General features: G+C 41.6%; 1 protein-coding gene across 2 annotated transcripts in view; it reads left to right on the top strand.

Moving 5' to 3' along the window:
* The window catches only part of slc8a2b (solute carrier family 8 member 2b), a 170,977-nt gene that overhangs the window by 132,130 nt on the left and 15,958 nt on the right, over nucleotides 1-22,889 (top strand). For both annotated transcript variants that reach the window (XM_038693590.1, XM_038693591.1), the window contains 3 exons: nucleotides 1,985-2,358; nucleotides 9,005-9,108; nucleotides 10,560-10,577. In XM_038693590.1, coding sequence (XP_038549518.1) covers nucleotides 1,985-2,358; nucleotides 9,005-9,108; nucleotides 10,560-10,577 — 496 coding nt within the window. The remainder of the gene's footprint in view (nucleotides 1-1,984; nucleotides 2,359-9,004; nucleotides 9,109-10,559; nucleotides 10,578-22,889) is intronic.

Below are 22,889 nucleotides of genomic sequence, written 5' to 3'. Positions count from 1 at the left end.
TCATATGTTATATTGAATGTGTTATGTTTTAGTGGTATAACAACGTAATGTCCTAATCCTAATTACTAATCTATGCTGATGATTATCCTGCTGTTGACTGAGATAGCCAGGGACAGGAAGTCAGTGCCCCTTCAAATGTGGGTTTTTTTTCATGGCCAAAAGCAGAGGCCTTAGACGGCTCTTTCCATTTAATTTATTTATTGTACTCAAGGGCTCAGCTGATGTGATTACTTGAGGAGAGCTAAATAGATATTTCTAGTTTTGAAAATGTATTTTATTGAGTCATTTTGTGATGTAGTGTGCAGAAAATCCTCAAGAATGCAGGAATAAAGGTCCCCGACTGTCTGCAGAGTGGGCTGACCAGGGACAAATTCCAAGGCCATTTATTTGCCCTTGTCCGCCCCCGGTTCTACATATTATAATATGGTGCCACATCCTCACACACAGAGGTTCAGTTATTTGGTTTCAGAGTTTGTTCAGCAATGCAATACTGGTAGGCACGAATGATCTGCGAGCCCGGTTGGTTCAGAGCGATGGCAACCTATTACGTCTGCCTAATGGTAAAAGCTTGTACATGCTCTTTCCTTGGCAAACGGGACTCACAGGTCACCAACATGCAATTTTGCTGTTGTTCAGCAATCTTACTGGACATACTGATTATCTTGACAATGAAAAATACCAGGCAATGGAACAAAAAGTTAATGTACTCTCCACAAAGGAGCGATAAAAGAGGACCAATGTATCCTCTTGATAGGATTATAGGAACGTAAAAGTTTTCCAAGTGGCCAAAAAATGAGTTATTGCAGGATTAATGAACGACTCTCCTTAGTGGCTTGATTGTTGGAAAAAAGAGAATTACCATTTCTCAGTCGCCCTTTTCATCTCTTCACGTTGCATGGTGGCTGGACTCCTGAACACATGGCGAGACAGGCTTATTTGATTACAATGCCAACCTTATCTGATTTGGGAGCGCCCACCTGTCAGTTAATGCGCGGTGGCATGATAGGATGATAATCTCATATAGAAGACTTTTGCAACTGGATCCTCTGTTTATGTGTCTGCCTAGGGAGATGCCTGGCTCTCAGCCCTGCCAGCTCTTATTATTCAGCACAGCCATCCAAACACACAAACACTACACTCAAGCATCCAGACCAGGGTTGATATCAATTCACTTTAAATTTCAAAACAGAAAATGAAACTGCAGCTCACATAATAATCACAGAAGTCTGGGATCCTTTTTTTTTTCTGGTAGCTTGAAGAAAAAAAAACACTGTCTTCCTCATTCACTTCCTCTCTCCCTCTGAACATCTTTTTTGCTAATGCATTCTCATGTCCACATCCTGCATTGCTGTAATAATTAATAAAGATGAACATAGTAAGATTTGGGAAGTTTCTCACCAGAATATCAAGAATGCATTTGATGCTGATGCAGGAAATGTAACGACTGTAGAGGCTCAAAATATATATTTCATATTTAAAACACCTGGTACACTCAGACAAAGCAGGACAATCTATGCAATGTCTTGGCCACAGAAAATACCTATTGCTAATTGGCTGGCAGGTGTCTCAAAACACACATTAAATTGCAGGTACCCAAATCAATTGCTACAGTGACTGTCTCTCTAATGAACGACATGTAGCCATGGGTTAAACTGACTACCACCTTCCAAAATGTAATCACAGCTTCTCTTTTTGCCAGTGCAAGCACAATAATACACTCTGAAGGGTCCTAATATAGAAAGTACTGGACCCAGGGAAGGAAACGCCACTCCGCTACGTGTCAGGGCCTTTTCCTTCACCTTGTTTATTAATAATTTTATATATGAGGATTTATGGAACTGGTAGAAACACTTAAGAAATGTTACATCTGTGTCTCACTATAATCTATAATATTATTGTAATCGAGTGTGAGAAAGTACAGTTTTCTACTTCTTATCATTCATACCTGAAGATAACGACCTTATGTCTCTCTGTGCGTCTCCAGATCGGTATAATCGACGACGACATATTCGAAGAGGATGAGCACTTCTTTGTACGCCTGCTGAATCTGCGTATTGGCGACGCAGAAGGGATGTTCGAGAGTGATGAAGTAGGTGCCGCTCCCAAAGGTCGCTTGGTTGAGCCCCTGGTTGCCACCGTGACCATCCTGGATGACGACCACGCTGGCATCTTCACCTTCAGCGAGCGCATGGTGCGGGTGAGCGAGAGCGTGGGCACCATGGAGGTGACCGTGGTGCGCAACTCAGGTGCCCGCGGCACTGTCATCCTGCCGTACCACACCGAGTCAGGAAGTGCCATAGCTGGAGACGACTACGAAGAGGCCCGAGGAGAGCTGGAGTTCGCCAATGACCAGACCACGTGAGTCAAACTAAACATAATAGCTTTTTACACTTTTTTAACACTTTCATACATTTTTATTTTATTTACATCTTGGAGAATCTCTGTACAACCTCCGTCTTTCATCATTCATCAGGTGGATCCACTGAATGCCTATGTTGCTCAAACGTGCTTCTCTCACCTGACAGATTTCTATTTCTTACATGAATAGAAATTGTGTGGGTGTTTCTGCCATTGATTCTCAGGCAGGGGTTCAAGTGTCAGAGAGTAAATGAATGAAAAGATAGATTTCCATCCTGCTTAGAATTATTAGAATTAGAATTTATGATCACGTTCAGTCAGGCGATATACGTCTTGTTCCTATAAATGATGTATATTTTGCAGCCCCTTGGCTTCCTGAAGCGATTAATCAGATAGACTTTGGAAACAGACTGCATGTTTATACCTGCAAGAGTGGATTACAATGTTTGAGAGCTGCTGATTTATATGTTGAGTAATGAGCTGGTGAAATGCCTGAAAAGATATTGCATGATTTAAAAAATACATTTGCATTTATTTATTTATAAGGACAATGGATATTAATCAACCTTTCTGTGAGCGTGCCAGTGTTAGCAAGTGTTAGCTAATTTTCAACTGCAGTCCTTTGGGGAGACGTTTTAAAGCAAAATGGAGTGATGGTTAAAAATTTACAGAGACTGCAGATGCCACAATGTCAGCAACAGCAACAAAATAAACTTTCTCAAGAGAGAACAATCGACAACAGCAAAACATTAGTACAGTAATGAAACAACAATATCCACTATTGAGTACATTTAGCCATGGAAGCAACACGAAGCAACAAAACACAATTGATAAGCTGTTACAGAAAAGCCAGATTTGCTGAAGGAGCCGGATATTCCCGAAGGAAGGAGCAGAGAGAAGTTGTTGTTCCTTTTTTTGCCCTCTTCTTCGGTGCTGCTCTTATTTTTTCTCAACACCCTTTACTCCTCTCCCATTCTCATCTGGTCTCCCCTCCTCACCTTTCATCTAATTTAATCCAGCCTTTTGCCCCCCCCTTTCCTCTCTCAGGGCTGTCTTCCATTGTTTGTGCTTGCCAAACAGCAATCTTATCCATTATTCATTGAGGATGACCTAAGGGGAGATCCAGCACGTTCATGTTGAATCCTCTCTATGTTTGTGTTTGTATGTTTGTGTGCGAGGTGTGTTTGAGTGTGACCTTATTTTTATTGTAGTGTGTTCTGGAGTGTTCAAGTCCCTAATTGCTTGGTGATTGCAGTGTGAATGTAATGTGCTTATTTAGCGGCAAAAAAGACAGATCTACGTTAAAATTACTTTTTCTTTAATTAGTCTCTCATGAAATTATGTGGTTAAAATTCCAAATACAAAAACTCTGTATTCTGTGTTAGCTCAAGTTTGCTCAAGCCATAACAACTTTATAAAGCAAAAATTTTCTTTCATTTTAAATATAAAGATCTTGCAGAGCATACTGGAATATACCAGGTGATTAGTCACTGACTGACAGAGACCTGAATTGAGACAGGGCTGTTGATGGGTGAGATGATGGATTTCAGTGTATTTCTGTGATGATGGAAAACTTTATGTAATATTTTTCAGTCTCAACACCACCTTGGCTCTACTCTTAAGGGGGAAATGAATTGTAGTTTGTTCTTCTGGTGGTTAATGGTGGCTCAGTCAGCACATCTAAATATGTGTCACCTTCGTCCAAAGCCTCAAACCAAGAAACCTGGAGCTGCTGGATTGACAATGTTGTCGTCTTTTTCACTTCATCTTCAGCCACAAACTTCCATTTTCTGCCTTCTCTGCCGTTTTTGGCCTTCTTCAGCTTCTGTCTGACTACATTCAATTGCTTAATTACCAGTGATGCACTGACAAGCCTCCAAGATCCAACTTTGACTGTTAAAATCTGCTGTGACTGCAGTTCTCCAGAACTTTATGCTTCTGCAGCCAACTCAGAGTACTTTTACCTGTCTGTCTTTGTTTTGTGTGGAGACTTCCTCCTCTCAGAGCTCAGTGGGCTCTATCAGGAGTGCGTGTTTGGCCCCTTTTGACCACAACATGTCATTTAGAATCATAATAAAGACCTCTGCTTTGAACTTGACATATTGGCCCTCATCTCTCTCCATCCTTCAGTCAGTCCCTGGAACCAGGAGCTTTGCTTGTGGTATTTTTTTTCCTTTGCTCCACACTGTCATCTTGCTTTGGTTTGAAATTAGATTTGTCGTGACCAGGATGCTGGGCCTTCCTGCCTCACCACTGTTTTTCTATTCTCCACTACCCCAGCAAGCTTTGCAAATGCCTACTGTAGAGTCATTTGGTTATGGAAAAACTATAAAGAGACCCAATATAAGTTTAGGTTCCTCTGTTTTTACATTTAATTGTCCACTAGTCATCATAACAAATTAAGCCTGCAATATGAACTGTTAAAACGCATGCAATGTAAGAAGCAGATAGTGTGAAATATCCATTCCCCTTCAGAGAAAATGGCATTTAAACTTGGTTACACATATCTAAACTCTTGATCTCACAAACAGCCTTAACACCAAATCCAAATCTTTGTCCACAATAGCCCAACTTAAGACATAACAAGTAAAGAATGTGTTGGGTAATCACACCCAAAAAGGTGTTTATTTGCTTCTAAGGTCAAGGATGAAGTTAAACCTCAGATATTTCTTTTTTATTTGTTGCTTTACATCCTTCCATGCGGAAATGTAGCTGAAAAAGTGCTCTGATTTATTGAGTTTACTTTCAAAATGGATCGTACAGAAAAAAAAAGACCTTACCTTTTTATGTCAACTTGTTTAGCAATGGAGGTCATTTGTTAGATTTTACAATATAATAACTTACATCCTTCCCTCGGGTAACTTACACACAAACCTGTAAGTGAACTCATTCATGCATTGTTAGCCAACATATGCCACCTACAGAATAAGAAAGTAGCATTAGCATCAGACCTCCTCACCACCTACTAGCAAACAAATGAACAACTTCTGAAATTTGACCTCTGCCACCTACGGCTGTATTTAAAATTTTTATTTTTAACTTAAATAATTTTACATGGTTTTTCATGCACAGGCTGTTAGCTAAAAGTAAATAGTTCATACACAATTAATGATTAATAAATCAAATAATATAATAACTCTTGACCACTAACACCCCATTGTCTGTAAAACATCAACTGATCGCTTATGAGAAGTTTGTAAATTAAACATTTTCATGGACAAACTTAGGAGAAGTATGATATAAGTGTCAGTACAGTTCATAGCCTTCAGTGATCTCCTGCTGTGCTGTCTTATTACCCTACTATCTGCGCATCTCATCTAATCATCCCCTTGCTTGATTTCTGCCACGTTGCTCTCCAGTCAGCGTGACTGACCATTGAGTGCATCAGTCCGTCTCTCTCTTTTCCATCTTGTTTTCATTTTCTGTCAATTATACATTTCTTTTCAGTTTTCCCTCCTCTGTTTCTCCCTTCCTCTTACATTTTCTCTCTCTCATTGCTCCTTCTCTTATGTATGAACCCTTTTCTTATAGACATTCCTCCTTCTTCATACCTCCCTTGTTCTTTCTAACAGCAGCCTACTTCTTCTGGGGGGATTTTCTTCTGTCCTTGACTTCACTCCTTCCCTGCATGCTTCATTTTCTTCCTCCATCTTTAATAAATTTTTCAATCCTTCCTTCAATTCCTCTTTCTTCTCCCTTTCTCCTTTCCTGCTCTCATACCTTTTTTTTTTTTTTACATTTTCTTTACATTCTTTCTCTTTCTATCCATCTCTCCCTCTCTGCCTGTTGTCAGTGTAGATTTTCTTCTGCTCTCTGTGAGCTGGTTTCCATTGTGACATTTCAGTCTGGCAGTCCTCAGAGACACTAACAGGTCTTGTCATCATCACTTCCTTTACTCTAATACCAAGCCATCATTCCTACCTCGCAAATGACCGGTGTCATGTGGAAAAAAAGCCTGTCTGACTCACTATTTCTTTTTTTGTCTTTTCTTTTAATACTTTGTCGCTCATTTTCTCCTCAGTATCTCTTTAGTTTATCCAGTGAGATGTTTCTCTTTTTTTAGATCCTGCACATACAGTATATGTCATTGTCAAATCTTCATCAGCAGATTTCGTGTTTTCTTTTCTTTTATCTAAAGGGGATTTTTATAACACAAATGTGTTAGCTGTTAAAACCCACCTGCTTAGCAGCAAATAGCAAACAGACACAGTAAGAGACTAGCTATTAAACACAGTGAAGCATTTAGCAGCTGAAGCGCCAGATATTTCCCTCAGGAGTTGAAAGAGAGAGAATATTGAACGTATATTTAAGTTATATTAAGTAAGTTACTATTAAACAAAAAGTTCCCTCACAATGCTGGACAAAAGAGGTTTAAAAAAATCTTTTACTATCACTATACAGTAATAATCACAATCAGAATCAGAAGGAGTTTTATTGCCAAGTAGTGTTTTACACATACGAGGAATTTGCTGTGGTGATAAAATGCTACACATAGACAAACATACAGTCAACATAAATAAATGTAGAAATATATAAATATGGAATGGAAGAACAACATTGTAGATACACTCACCTAAAGGATTATTAGGAACACCTGTTCAATTTCTCATTAATGCAATTATCTAATCAACCAATCACATGGCAGTTGCTTCAATGCATTTAGGGGTGTGGTCCTGGTCAAGACAATCTCCTGAACTCCAAACTGAATGTCAGAATGGGAAAGAAAGGTGATTTAAGCAATTCTGAGCGTGGCATGGTTGTTGGTGCCAGACGGGCCGGTCTGAGTTTTTCACAATCTGCTCAGTTACTGGGATTTTCACGCACAACCATTTCTAGGGTTTACAAAGAATGGTGTGAAAAGAGAAAAAAAATCCAGTATGCAGCAGTCCTCTGGGCGAAAATGCCTCGTTGATGCTAGAGGTCAGAGGAGAATGGGCCAACCGATTCAAGCTGATAGAAGAGCAACTTTGACTGAAATAACCACTCGTTACAACCGAGGTATGCGGCAAAGCATTTGTGAAGCCACAACACGCACAACCTTGAGGCGGATGGGCTACAACAGCAGAAGACCCCACCGGGTACCACTCATCTCCACTACAAATAGGAAAAAGAGGCTACAATCTGCAAGAGCTCACCAAAATTGGACAGTTGAAGACTGGAAAAATGTTGCCTGGTCTGATGAGTCTCGATTTCTGTTGAGACATTCAGATGGTAGAGTCAGAATTTGGCGTAAACAGAATGAGAACATGGATCCATCATGCCTTGTTACCACTGTGCAGGCTGCTGGTGGTGGTGTAATGGTGTGGGGGATGTTTTCTTGGCACACTTTAGGCCCCTTAGTGCCAATTGGGCATCGTTTATATGCCACGGCCTACCTGAGCATTGTTTCTGACCATGTCCATCCCTTTATGGCCACCATGTACCCGTCCTCTGATGGCTTCTTCCAGCAGGATAATGCATCATGTCACAAAGCTCGAATCATTTCAAATTGGTTTCTTGAACATGACAATGAGTTCACTGTACTAAAATGGCCCCCACAGTCACCAGATCTCAACCCAATAGAGCATCTTTGGGATGTGGTGGAACGGGAGCTTCGTGCCCTGGATGTGCATCCCACAAATCTCCATCAACTGCAAGATGCTATCCATCAATATGGGCCAACATTTCTAAAGAATGCTTTCAGCACCTTGTTGAATCAATGCTACGTAGAATTAGGGCAGTTCTGAAGGCAAAAGGGGGTCAAACACAGTATTAGTATTGTGTTCCTAATAATCCTTTAGGTGAGTGTATATACATGTGCATCAGAACAGCGTGCCAACTGCATGGATGAAATTATGAATGAATGAAAGGGTTTACATGGAGTATGTGAGCAAATGGGAATAACATGACAGACCCATTAGAGATTGCGCAGCATTACTATGGTTCTGCAGTATATCAAGACTGAACTACCACAAATATTATATTATATATATGAGTATTTTAAATAGTTAGAGATATGTTCAATGTCCTGGTAATTTGTATAAAGCACCTTTACATTGAGAATGAGGACATATCTAAATCTTAAGGACAAAAGAAAACTGTATAATCATCACAAAATGTGTCCTCTCATACTTTTATCTCACTTTTACAGTTTACTTCTCTCTGAATCTCGTACTTTCTTTTTTATTCTTCTATTTCTGCTTGTTTTTGTAACCTTTTTACTTTCTTCCTCTGCTCCCACTTTGACTGACTTATTGACCGTGCATCATGCTTTTTCTGCTGTGATTTACACAGCAACTCGTCCTGATCAGAGATGACAGGGGGGAGACCTCCGTGTGGGCAGCTCTGTACTGTTTTGGGGTGTGTGTGTGTGTGTGTGTGTGTGTGTGTTCATGGGCCTTGAGGTTTGGCCAGCATGTCAATAACACAGACACCCTGTCGTGAAGGCCGTGCGGGAGCGCTATTGATGAAATGCTGCACTTAATTTGTGTGTCTGTGACTGACAGTGCGTGGTCTGCATGTACAAGTGTGTGTATGGCTGCTCCCGTAAATATGAGATTGTATGTTTTGTTTTACAGAAATAAAAAATACTACCACGTTTGTCTAAAAATAATAATAATTGTGTCTCTTTCTCTGTGTGTGTGTGTGTTTGTGTGTGTGGGTGCAGTCAGACTTTCCAGGTGAGGATAATTGATGATGAAGAATATGAAAAACATGAAAACTTCTTCATTGTGTTGGAGGAGCCACGTTGGCTTAAGAGAGGAATTTCAGGTTAGTATATGCAGCATGTTTTGCTGACTGAATTTGATTTGGTGTGATTATTTTATTTTACCTCAAAGGAAAAAACTCACAGGATTGTTGATCAGCATGCACATGAGTATGAGTATTGAACCTCAGTGCTTATTTCAAAACCATCAAACTGAATATGTGTAAACTTACTGAAACCTGAAGGTTCAGAAAGATTTTTGATTTCATTCAAAATAGTCTTATAGCTTGGTTTTTAGTTTGTTGTAGTAGTTTATCCTCTGATTCTCCCGATTATCTACTTCTGTCAAATATGAGCACACAAATGTGAAACACTTTCCACAGCGGTCACTCTTTGTTGTTGTGTCACGTATAGTCAGTTGTTGTAAGTGTCCTTGGGTTTCATGAAAGGCGCTATATAAATTTAAGTTATTATTATTATTATTATTATTAAAATATTTCCATGAATTTGCTTGGAAATCACAGTTAGGCAAAGTCGTTGTAGAGCCGCTTGCAGTTTAACATTTAACATTTAAGAACTTTGGCTTCATTAGAAAAACATAAAATTAAAGAAATCTAGATTTTTCAATAACCAAAATGTATTGTTTTGGTATCAACACCAGTTTCATGGAGGGTTTCACTCTGCTTCATAATGTAATATAAAATACAAACAATAGGAAAGATGCAGTTTAACAGGTTTTTTACATGGTTGGTGCAAGTTTCTATTAGTTCATGTTTAAATAAGCACTGCTAAGTAGAACATTTAATTTCTTATAAGTAATCCAAATGCTGCATATTTTTGTGCTGTTTCAGTTTGTTTCTGTGTTTTCTTTCTTCTGTCTTTTGTTCAGTTTGTTTTGTTTTTAACTGCTTCAGTGACCCACTTTATCCACAAGTATCAATAAATTTCTGATTTATCTTAGACACAAAGACACACACACACAAACACACACACACAGGGACCTATTGATTCATCCATTGCCTGTGACTACAATCACTATACCACTACCACAAGGACTGGATCGCCTCTTTTATTCTTTAGAATGGTGGAAAGACAGAAATACAGAGAGAGAACAGTATTTATGTGAATTTCAGAAGATTTTCTTAGATGTTAGACGGCCTATGAAGCAGTCGCCGCAGTGTGTTATGAACAAAAACACTGGCGGGAAGAAAGACAGATAAGAGAAGAGATTTTTGTTAATGGTAAACATGAAAACAGGGAGAGCAGAACATAAAGTGATGGTCTGTTTGTGGAGGGAGTGTGAGAGGGTGAGCATGAGTTTAAAAAAAGAGTGAAGTGATGTACACAGGAATCTTTATCCAACAACTCTCTAAATTGTTTGTGAGTATTTGTGAGTTTGAGTTTATACTTTCATCTTTAACGTAGTGCAGTTTGATGTATTATTAGATGTATTACTGTTGGTGTCTGGCTGAATGTGTGCTGAATTACTTATTGCTCTTTTTTTTCCTCTTTACAGCTCTGCTGCTCAACCAAGGTAAGACCATCTGATTCTGCTGCTTTAAATTGAAGATTCAAGCTTGATTTGATTTGTTAGGAAATCTGAATAGGGCTGCAACTAACTTTTATTTATTTTCATGATTAATTAATTAATAGTTTGTTCTATAGAATTTAAGAAAATAATGAAAAATGTGAGTGACAGTTTGATATCCTCAGTTGTTTTGTCCAACCAACAGTCCAAAGATATGTAGTTTATAAGAAGAGCAGTCAATTAACTAATCGATTTATCAACCAATCATTTTAGCTGTAAATCTGAGGCTGATCTGATCTGTTGATGAGGAACCATAGACTGTATAAAAGAAGTGGAAGAAGAAGTTTGTACGCTACCGTTTTGAAGCCTCGAGTTTGTCATGACAATGTTGTTACTAGCTTGGTTAACAAGGTGCATGCGTAATTCACGTTTACTGTGATTTACAAAATACAAAATGGACTTACAGAAAAATGATCAGCCGACCCCTAATAAGCTTTCTCAATGGTGATGGTTGAACGTACACAGTGCAGTGGATATGAGTCGCCTCTATCCTGACTGACTGTTCGCCATGGTAGTGACTTGTTAATCACAAGGTAGCCCCTCCCTAAAACTCCCCCTACTTTATCGTCTTTTTTCTTCTAAATGGGACCATAATTGACCAAATGAACATCATGCTGTATTGAAGAAGACTTGGCTTCACTTCACACCATCGGGTTTGAAATGACTAGTGGGTACAAAAGGTTTTGGAATCTGTGCAGTAGATGCTTCAGACGGCAGCCGTGAACCAATAGCAGGGGCTGCAACTTATTCCTTCAGGCAATGGTGCCCGTCAGTATTGCGTCCACAAAATTTGCTTCTTTTTCCCTCCGACTTTTGGCTCAGACTGTTATATCAGGTGTCTAACAACACCATGGAAAAGGAAACTGATGAGTGACTCCCAGTGACTCCCTTTCTTTTTAACCTGAAACAGAAATCCCGCTCTGAAATCTCATGAGAGGTGAGTTGGAGAAAGGAGTTTGTTGTGTACATAGAGGCTGTCGGCTGAAGCCATCTACTGCACGGATTCCAAGACTTTTTGTACCTACGTGTTTCGACCCTAAAATATGTGAAAATTACAGAAATTATCCTTTAATCAGCATTGTGTGAACTCGTTTTGGCGAGGGCTTGAATATAAATGATTATGTTGATTTTGTTTCAACAGTTCAGCCCCTTAACTCGCATAACCTATTGGAAAAAAGAAACATGTTTACACAGGGTTATAGCTTGATGTCATGCTGTTTTTGCCACAGTTTCTGTGGGTTCATCAGTTTTTACCCTGTAATTATCCAGGGAAAGCTTGCTGGGTTTACTTTTTCACTATTTTTCTTAACCTGGGGTTTATTTACATATTTTTGGACATCATTCCAATGAGTAGAAATCAAGTTATCAGAGTTATTTATTTATCATTCCACAACACAAGGTTGTACAAGAAAATGAAAGTCTGTAGTCCTTTGATGCTAAACACAAAGACCATAACAGATGATTAAATTTATATTAGAATAGGGTAATAAAACAGTTATTAACATACAAATGTAGATACACGTATTCACCCAGGAAATAATTGTGCAGTGCATGTTTTTTAATTTGCTTCAGGGAGAATGTAAGCAGTGTAGTGAACAACGATGTGGATTTGTGCATTTTATATTGAATAAATTTGGAGCTACGCCTAAATTCCTTTCTCCTCCCCAGAGAAGATGGGGAGGGGTCAAAGTTGCTTTCTCTAAGTGCTAGCCCGACCATAAAACTGGCACCATTTTGATTCCGAAGCTGATAACGCGGGGCCTGACTGTTAAACTGACAAAGGGACACGAGCCAGCCATTGGCATCTCCCTGAACAGCCTATCAAAACTTACCCCACCACACACGTTTCCGTGGAAACTGACCTTATTCTTTGTTTTATTACCACATCAAAAGGATACTCCTTGTCTCACCTAAGTGTGACATGTTCCAGACACTGAACTTTGGATGACAAAGGACTGCATTCTCCAAAAGACTCAAAGCATCTAATTAAATTTAATTAAATCTTTAGTTACCTGAATACGTTTGCCTCTATTTGAGTAGTTATGTTAACTGTTGTTGCTATCTGTTGTTGATATTAGTGCTGAAAAGAAGTTACTTGTGCAAGTTTTTATTTTCAGCAAGACACTCCTTCATCTAATGTAATCCATGCTTGTTCATAATACTTTCTTACAAAATCCCTTTAGAAATGATAACAAATGTTTTACTATACTCTTAATCGCCAGCTTGAATTTAAGGATGAATCAACAAATTCCCCGGTTCCTAAGGAGAGACGATCTTTGATTTAATCCAAGCTTTCCTCATGTAACCTGAGCTCCCCCAAGTGGACGAAATAAGTATTACATGCCCTCGTCGGAAATGCGGTTAAATGTATAAAAATCCTGACCAATAATGTGACAATTGTTTCCTGTTACCAAATGCCTAGAACAGTACAACCGTTCAACCATTGAGGTTCGATTGTGGAAAATATTTGATTATAATACGTGCAAATAGATTTCTTTTCTTTAGACATTAAGTTTGGAAAGGCAGTCCCTGGGAAACCTGAGACGCCCCCTGGGGAACCACGCCCCAGACAACAAAAGAGCGACACGCGACCTGCTCGCCAGTCTCTAGACTCTTAGTCTCTTCCCTCTCTCGCTCTTCCACTCTGCCCTCTGGATGCTTCGGCACGCGCGTGGCGTGCCTCGCCAGGCAACACGCCCAGACTCAGCGAAACAAACAGGCCTTTGTTCGCCTGAAGCTACACACCTGAAGTGCCGAGACATCGATCTGCCTTCAGTTTGTTTTATTTTCTTTATTTCTTTTGTTTGTTAAAGTTATGAGTCCGTTAAGTTACACTGGACTAATTCAGGAACGACCAAGTTCCATTTTAAGCCTTTTTCGTCGAGCCAACTTCACCGAGGTCAGACCAAGCCACGTGGTCTCGCCAGCTACAACCAAGGAAACCTGCAAACAGCCGAATTGCCAGACGGAGGAGGCGTTTTCAGTCAGACACGGAGAACCCCGGACAATCCCTAGCAAAAAGCCAGGATCGGCAGCTAGCTGGGACCCGTGCAACAGGCCAAAAGCAGGCTGTCGACAAGCAGTAAGACTTAACACACGTCCTGTGATCAGATGTCCATTTTAACTCCTAAAATAGCATTAGTTTACTTTCATTAGCTCTTCTATGCCGTATGAGTCAATGCTTCCCACAATCGAACCTCCAGGCTCATTGTTCAGCAAATGTTTATGTTCCCTGTATCCAACCATCTTTTATCACCTTAGTTAGAGAATAAATTCACTGTAATATAATCAAGAGCTGTGTGTGTTGCCTATTTATAGTTCCTGCCAAGAGAATTTACCCTTTAGATATGAGACTGACTGACTGACTGATTTAAGATAATTGAGCGATTATTAACTAACTGATCACTAGTAATAATTGTATAATTATTCAAAACTACCTAGAGGTCCGGAGACTCTAGGATTATAACAACTCCGGTGGTGCCCTTTACGAGGAAATTCTGATTTTATGAATAATAATTCATAATTGGGTATCAATTCTCATAAATTTATTAAAATGCATAACTAATAAATTTAGGTCCACTACATAATGGAGCCTTCCGTGTGAGGCCTTGTGACATACTATAATAATAGACTATACACACAGCCCTGATGCAGAGAAGTTATTGAGAAAAGTTATTGAGGAAAATTTTTCCCTCCAAAATTTTGCCACTGAAATAATTATCGCCCAGTAAGTTGCTCCCTAGAAACTCTCCTGTCTTCCCTCTTAACTTAACGTTAGTGATGAAAGTGTGTGAGTTTTGACCATGTTCTTTGTTGTGAAATGAAATGCTTTGTGCAACTTGTTTGGCCGCCGGGCCATTTTCTTTGTTGTTCAGTACAGAGCTGTAGTGAGCTGAGCTATGAGGACCGAGCTAATGTTAAACTGAATGCATTCCTGTAACGTTGCCATATGAGAAATCTGAGCTAAAGCTACATACAATCTCCGCTGACGAGTGGATGAAATGCCCTTTTGGTTGAGAGAAACTTAACCGATATTGATAATTTTAAGGCCTAATAAGAGGCAGACAGATTACAGTTGCGCTGTGCCAATGTGATTTGTTTGCGGCTATAAATAACAGTCTGACGCGCTGAGCCGTGGATTGTTATGTTATATGCAAAACTCCGGTATCCTGTTGAAATTAGCTACTTCAACAAATACAGCTGCCCGGCAGTGGAGTCACAGGCGTGAAGACGCCGAGTTTAGCCTGTAGCGTTGTACCTACCGAGCTAAGTTAACGCTAAATCGAAGCTTGAAAGCAAGCTGAGTCATTGAAACAAAGGAGCGAGTCCTTCCCCCATTTTGAGCGGGACTGGTGTCCGTCAGTGTTCTGATTTACTGCCGTTGCTGCAACGACGGTTTGCTAACTGCGTTAGCCTGAAGCTAACAGCTGTTGGGTCCGAGGACCAGAGAGGAAGCCGCTTCTTCTTCTACATTGAGAAATAGGCCGCGCCCGAGGCGGAGCCACAGCTCCCCTACTGGCTGGCGGAATAAATTGCATGCTCTGCATTAAATCGACTTCAGCGTCATCAGTGACAGAGATGAGCGTTTGAATCGAGTGAATTAAACCAGACTTTGGTGATAGATCTTGTTAACTTGAGACACATAAACCATTGTGTCGACTCTCAGATTAAATTAATAAGGAGTGTTACTCCTTAAGTGTAGGATAGAGCACAGGCTCTCCTTTTTCCTTGAATAACTTTTAAAGATCTATTGGGTGTTTGCTTGTAACAAGGTACTGAGCCAATTTCGTACCCTAACCTAGGATTACACTGAGTAGTTCTGTTAATTTTGATGCAATCTTTTATTCAAAGATTCGCTTTTCTAATTTTAATCCAGCTGTATTTGAATAAAAAGCTTTATTCTCATTACTGCTGCAATATCCCTGATTTTGACTTTGTCATTTTGAAGCCTTTTCTGTAGTGCTATTTTTGATCCTTGCAGGAAATAAGATAAATGCAGAATAACATCTTGATTTGAATTTTTGTTAACCTTTTGTTGTTTGGACTGATGGAATTCTGAAACCTACATTAAGCTTGATAAGTTGAATTGATAGCTTTCCAACTAGGCTTTCTTTAATCCTTGTTCATCATAAATGTAATTTGGACTCTGACTTTTATAGCAATTGGAATTTTGATAACTTGATAATTACCAAAGGGTAATTAAAAAACCTTCAGTTAATCAGCTTTGATTTTTTTTTTTTTTAATCCACTTTAATCAGCCTGGGATTTTTGTTAATGTAACTTTGAACTTTGAGTTTATTCTCATTGCCTTTGAACTTTGATTTTGAAATTTAATTATTTTTGATCTCAAATTTTAATTTTCCCGATTTTGAACTTGATTCTAAAATTTAATTTTCTCAAACAATTTTTCCAACTTTGAGCTTTGATTGTCAAGCTAGTTGTAACATGAACTTTGATTTGATCTATAGCATTTAACTTTAATCCCAAGTGTGATTTAATTCTTTTCCTATTTTTGCCTTCACCCTAAATTTGAATTTTCAGTTTGGCATTTAAGTCTGACTTGAAAGTCAGCTTTCTCCAACCTGACATTCCCTTTTTCTCAACTAGTAAACACACTAGCTGAAACTCTGTTTAACTGACTGGCTCAGGTCTGCTGTACCAGCTAACACCTGTAGTCCACTTCTGATTTTGTTAAAGCAAATTGTATAACTGAGTCCATAGATTTGATTTTGATCCTTCTTTTCTTCAGATTCCAGCCTTCCAAATTAACTTAAAGGAACATCAACAGCTCCAGGAAGCTATAGAAGCAACACCCATTTATTTTTGTATTTGTAGGTATATCCTCTGAGTTGACACACTCGTTTGTTGTCTGATTTGGACTCACAGCAAAGTCCTTAACCAAACCACTTGAGCACCTGCCTTGAACATGGCAGACCCACGCTTAGTGGCAGCCAGTGGGGGCGACCCACTGGAACACTTTGACTCCATCTTGGCCCACATGACGAGACCATGGTACCTGGCTACTCAAGCCAACTACAAGGCACCGATGCGGTGAACCTTGAAACAATTTTTGCAGAGCTGGTAACAACTGCTCTAGCCACTTCCTCAAAGGACAAAGCCTTGTCCCAGATGCTAGGAAAACTAGCTATTGTAATGTCTGCCCAGTCTAAGCACACGCACCAGCTTGAACAGCAGCTGGAAAACACCAGGCAGTCACTAAGTGAAGCGGAAGAACGCATCACTGACCTACAGCTCCTTGCCACCTCCCACAGGAGGGTGGAGTCGATGAGGAGAAAATTGAGCTGCAGGAAAAGACCAATCAGCTTGAACACTCACTCTTTCAGCAAGAACAGGAGTTAGAGTGGACCAAAAGTAAAGTTAAAGACACAACTGAATCTCTTGACCAATCAGAAACCCTCCTTAGACAAGCAGTGGGGGAAATTAAAGAGCTAAAATTACGAGTTAAGTTTATAGCAAACTTAGAGAAGCTGACCAAAAACGCATGCAAGAAATGCGAAGACAGCTAGAGGACAGGGACAGAGTAACCCAATCCCCGCTACAGCAGGAAAACAAGGAGGAGTTGGCTGATACCAGAAGAGAGTTCCAGCTCTCATGTGAGACAGCCAACACACTCCCTCCTACAAAACACTCCCACCAGAGAGAGACAAGGCTCGCTCCCCTTTGCCAGCCTCAGGAGGATGGTCTCCACGACCACTCCCACAACTGATCCCACAGGATCATACGACAGAGCGCCAGAGAAATAGCCCTCCACCTACTCAGGTGAAGACGGCTTACTCCCCTCGGCTGCATCCGCCGCCCACTGCTGACCATGACTTAAGCCCCTCTGACAGGGACTTAGACAAAATCGCTCGCCACATAACACGCTTCGAGCCTGAGTCTACAGGCTCAAATGAGACCAGTATCTATCTAAAAGATATTGAATATACTTGCGGAAATTCCCTGCTGCCACCACTGACGACAAGATTTACCTGATCAAGGTGACATCTAGTCGAGAGGTCAGCAGCTTTATTGAACGCCAGCCCAGGTATGTCAGACAAGATTATGACTCGCTCTGCCAGGCACTGGTGGAGGAATATTCTGACTTGACAGCACAATCAGGTCTAACAGCTGCACTTGCTGTTAAGCAAGGGAGGCCAGAACCTCCTCAGCAGTACTACAACCGACTCAGACAAGCGTACTTTGGTACCAAAAATGAGCCCGATATGGAGGAAGAGTTAAACTTCAAATATCTTTTTATCCAAAACCTCCACCCCACTACCAGTCATCTGGGTGTGGCAGCCTGCCCACGCACCCAAACCAGTCGACAGCTACGGAGTTAGCTACAAAAGGTTTTGAAAAGCAGAGACTCACCATGACGAGCATCTGAGCCCCATGGTGTCCTCACTCTCAGCATCAATTCCCTACAGGTGGAGCCAAAACGAGCTCCTGGTCTTGAAACACCTGCGTCAACCTGCATCACCTCCCAGAATATAGACCAAGCCAGAAGCAGAGGTGCAGCCTGCCTCAGCAAAATGAGCATGGTCGACATAACTCAGAGCCATCTTGGTCTGAGAAGAGCCAAAATCTGAGGCCTGAAACCCATCGGCCCAGGTACACGCCCAACCGCTGTGAAACCCACCTCTTTTCACGGAAGGGGGGACACAAGCATCACCAATCCCAAAACAATTGGGACAGGCGATCTCAGAGAGCTACACTCCAGAGATCCCACTATAGAGACACAAATACCGATAACACTGAAAGTGAGTCTGACACACCCACTTTTAGTAAGGAGGAAATTACAGCGCTTAAGCGCCTGCTCCAAACCCTGTCCAAACAGGAAGACAAGAAGGCAGAGCACTTGGCCGCAGCTGCTGCAAAGCCAAAGTCCCCTTTCCTGACACTTTGTCAAAACGACTGACACGCTCACACAGATGGACTGAGAGAACCGCTCCCTCCAGGACACTCCTGGTGGTACAGTCCGACTCAAGAGAGAATCCTCTCACAGAGTCCAAAGCCACTCAGGGCAGTCCGCCCTCCCAACACTTCTTGTGTCACCTTACTGAAAGGGGAGTTTCACGGAAATTCTACCTGCCTGTAACACTTGAAAACACTCTGGTGCAGGAAGCACTTCTTGATTCAGCTGCAGACATCACTGTAATGTCATCAGCCCTCTTCAGGCAGCTACAGGCTATGACCCGCTCCCACACAGACCTGAACTACAGACTTGTGACATTGAGGTCCAGCCACTCGGCCCTGAAAACCTCAATCTGACAGCCATGACATTAGTCCACATGTCTATCGGTCCCATGGACCTCATCCACCCGGTGTATGTCTCACCATTTGACGCCATTCCTCTACTCATTGGCAAAGACTTCCTTAACCGCTTTGAGCCACTGCTTGACTTTCAGAACTTGACGATCTGGGCACAGGTGAAACGACCCCTGCCTATCTCACTGTCTGAATACATCACAGAACGAGAAACCCGCCTCTGTGCTTTAGTTACCACTTCAAATGACGCACTGATCCCCAAAACCACTCCACTGGATTGGCCGATCAGCACCGACACTCATGACTGTGAGCTCAGGACTCCAGAGATGGGGCACATGCCTTCTTCCTTGCCTCCTGACCTCTCTAAGGAAGTGATTCACACTGAGCCTTCAAAGGCTACTGTCAGCCTTTCTTTTTTGCCGCTTACCAGCGACTCTGTTCCCACAGGCAACATGACCAATGACAGACAGATGGGTGCACAAACTGTCACCGCCTTCCCTGTCAACACTTCACCAGAGCCATCCTCCATGACTTTACATAAAGGCATGAGAGGGGGGTCAGACACCACATATATTCATCCTACAGCTGAACTTGACACCAAGTTTACAGCACTAGGCAAACAGGGTGCTGTTAAAGACACACCCCAGCACTCCCAAGCGGATTTGCTCCCCACCCATCCCGCCCTTATGACTTGCGATGCCACCAGAGCCCAGGCAGCAGGCTTGTCTGTGACAGCCCCCCTGCGCCACAAATCTCAGTCCCTGACTCTCGGTGACTCTGACCTAATTCGGCTTCAAACTCTTGATCCCGCCATTAGCAAAATGCTCCTCTGCCTTTCTGACGCAGAGCCTGTCTCCAACACTGAGCTTGCTTCCATCCCTGGCTTGAAACACCTTTACCTGGTGCGCTCTTCTTTGCGTGTCGTCACGGGCATTCTCTCGTATGTCTCAGACGCCCGCACTTCACCTGCGTTCGTGGTGCCTCAGAGCCACAGGGGGGTGATGCTCATGCACGCCCATGACTCACCTTACAAAAGCCACGAAGGGTTCAGTGCAACACACAATGCACTAAAACAAGTAGCATATTGGCCAAACATGCAAAAAGATGTAGCAGACTACATCAAAACTGTAAGGTTTGCTGCCAGTCTCAACCAGCAAAACCATCACACAGAGCCTCCTTACAACGGAGAGGCATTTCTTTTCCCTTGTCAAAGACACAATTTGACAGGAGGGAACCCCTAACTGAACCAGCCAGAGGAAATAAACATTTCCTCGCAGGCAAAATAATTTAGACAGCACACAAAGATGCAAAGTCTATAACGACCAAAATGCGTCTCACAACAAGCTCCGAAGGGGGGACAGAGTGTGTCATCACATCTCTGCTCCACTAAGGAAACAGGACGGCCAGAGAACAGGAAGACTTGCACACAAGTTCTCTCCCCACTGGACCGATCCTTCTGTGGTCACAGACAAACATTACCTGGTCTGGACCGAACTAAGCTTCAAAAAATCCCATGGGACTTGTCGGGAACGATAACGTCCTAATAAATTAATAATTACAAATCCTCAATTAGGGACGATAGCTGCTAGTGGTTAAAAGGTCATTAGAGTTCGCGTGCGTGCCTTGTAAAACAGAACTTGGAAGCCAGGTATCTTTTACTTCGGTCCGCACCCACAGCTCTAGCCACTATTCTGTGTCTCCCTGTTGCAATTTAAACCTCCCACTAAATTACCAGTGGAGGTCTTTAACCAATTAAATTAGAATTTCCAAAATTTCCACCCACCAGGTGGAGCCGCTCTCAACCTGACCACTTAGTCACAAGTGGTGACTTACTGTCTAAATTTATTGCTCCTTAAACCAATTAAGAATATCTGCTCCAGAGCAGACATCTTCTTGCAGCAACTGCAGAAATAGAAACCACTCAGACAGTTCCTCTCAGGACTAAAAGCCGCTTCTTTTATAAAATTTGTTTTGAAAGACCCTCAGATTAGACTGTTAGCCTAAACCAGCTAAACAACCCTCAAGCTCACTGCAGGTTATGGTTCTGAATATCAATGAATTTCTGAGAAAAATAATGTTGGTCATGCTCACACACGACTTGTCATTTGTTAAGATATTTGTTTTGCTTCCCAAATTAATTTTCCGCTTTACTTTGTTTCAGGTGATTAAGTAACACAGCAGGCACCTGCTACTTTAACTAGCTAATTGGGGTTACCCTAAGTGACTAGCAGAATTAGTAGCCTTAGAAGGACATCAACCTGATCACAGATGTTGTGTTTTGCCACCTGCTCTGCTTGACTCCTTCCACCTCACCAGCATCATCAGTACCTGACCAGCAGCTGACCAACACATCATCAGCTCCTGACAAAGTCGACCTGCACCTGACAAACCACACATGTTGTTTCTCATTGCGTCCAAAACGTTACCTATCGGAGGGAACATTTTGGCCGAAGGGGGGACTGTAGTGAACAACGATGTGGATTTGTGCATTTTATATTGAATAAATGTGGAGCTACCCTAAATTCCTTTCTCCTCCCCAGAGAAGATGGGGAGGGGTCAAAGTTGCTTTCTCTAAGTGCTAGCCCGACCATAAAACTGGCACCATTTTGATTCCGAAGCTGATAACGCGGGGCCTGACTGTTAAACTGACAAAGGGACACGAGCCAGCCATTGGCATCTCCCTGAACAGCCTATCAAAACTTACCCCACCACACACGTTTCCGTGGAAACTGACCTTATTCTTTGTTTTATTACCACATCAAAAGGATACTCCTTGTCTCACCTAAGTGTGACATGTTCCAGACACTGAACTTTGGATGACAAAGGACTGCATTCTCCAAAAGACTCAAAGCATCTAATTAAATTTAATTAAATCTTTAGTTACCTGAATACGTTTGCCTCTATTTGAGTAGTTATGTTAACTGTTGTTGCTATCTGTTGTTGATATTAGTGCTGAAAAGAAGTTACTTGTGCAGAGTTTTTATTTTCAGCAAGACACTCCTTCATCTAATGTAATCATGCTTGTTCATAATACTTTCTTACAAAATCCCTTTAGAAATGATAACAAATGTTTTACTATACTCTTAATCGCCAGCTTGAATTTAAGGATGAATCAACAAATTCCCCGGTTCCTAAGGAGAGACGATCTTTGATTTAATCCAAGCTTTCCTCATGTAACCTGAGCTCCCCCAAGTGGACGAAATAAGTATTACATGCCCTCGTCGGAAATGCGGTTAAATGTATAAAAATCCTGACCAATAATGTGACAATTGTTTCCTGTTACCAAATGCCTAGAACAGTACAACCGTTCAACCATTGAGGTTCGATTGTGGAAAATATTTGATTATAATACGTGCAAATAGATTTCTTTTCTTTAGACATTAAGTTTGGAAAGGCAGTCCCTTGGGAAACCTGAGACGCCCCCTGGGGAACCACGCCCCAGACAACAAAAGAGCGACACGCGACCTGCTCGCCAGTCTCTAGACTCTTAGTCTCTTCCCTCTCTCGCTCTTCCACTCTGCCCTCTGGATGCTTCGGCACGCGCGTGGCGTGCCTCGCCAGACAACACGCCCAGACTCAGCCAGCGAAACAAACAGGCCTTTGTTCGCCTGAAGCTACACACCTGAAGTGCCGAGACATCGATCTGCCTTCAGTTTGTTTTATTTTCTTTATTTCTTTTGTTTGTTAAAGTTATGAGTTTCCGTTAAGTTACACTGGACTAATTCAGGAACGACCAAGTTCCATTTTAAGCCTTTTTCGTCGAGCCAACTTCACCGAGGTCAGACCAAGCCACGTGGTCTCGCCAGCTACAACCAAGGAAACCTGCAAACAGCCGAATTGCCAGACGGAGGAGGCGTTTTCAGTCAGACACGGAGAACCCCGGACAATCCCTAGCAAAAAGCCAGGATCGGCAGCTAGAGTGGGACCCTTGCAACAGGCCAAAAGCAGGCTGTCGACAAGCAGTAAGACTTAACACACGTTCTGTGATCA

The sequence above is a fragment of the Micropterus salmoides genome, unplaced genomic scaffold (genome assembly GCF_014851395.1).
Source record: "Micropterus salmoides isolate LMB-PRFRI ecotype aquatic unplaced genomic scaffold, ASM1485139v1 Ms_hic_scaffold_3, whole genome shotgun sequence".
NCBI classification, from domain to species: domain Eukaryota; kingdom Metazoa; phylum Chordata; class Actinopteri; order Centrarchiformes; family Centrarchidae; genus Micropterus; species Micropterus salmoides.
This window is presented reverse-complemented; position numbering and strand designations above follow the sequence as displayed.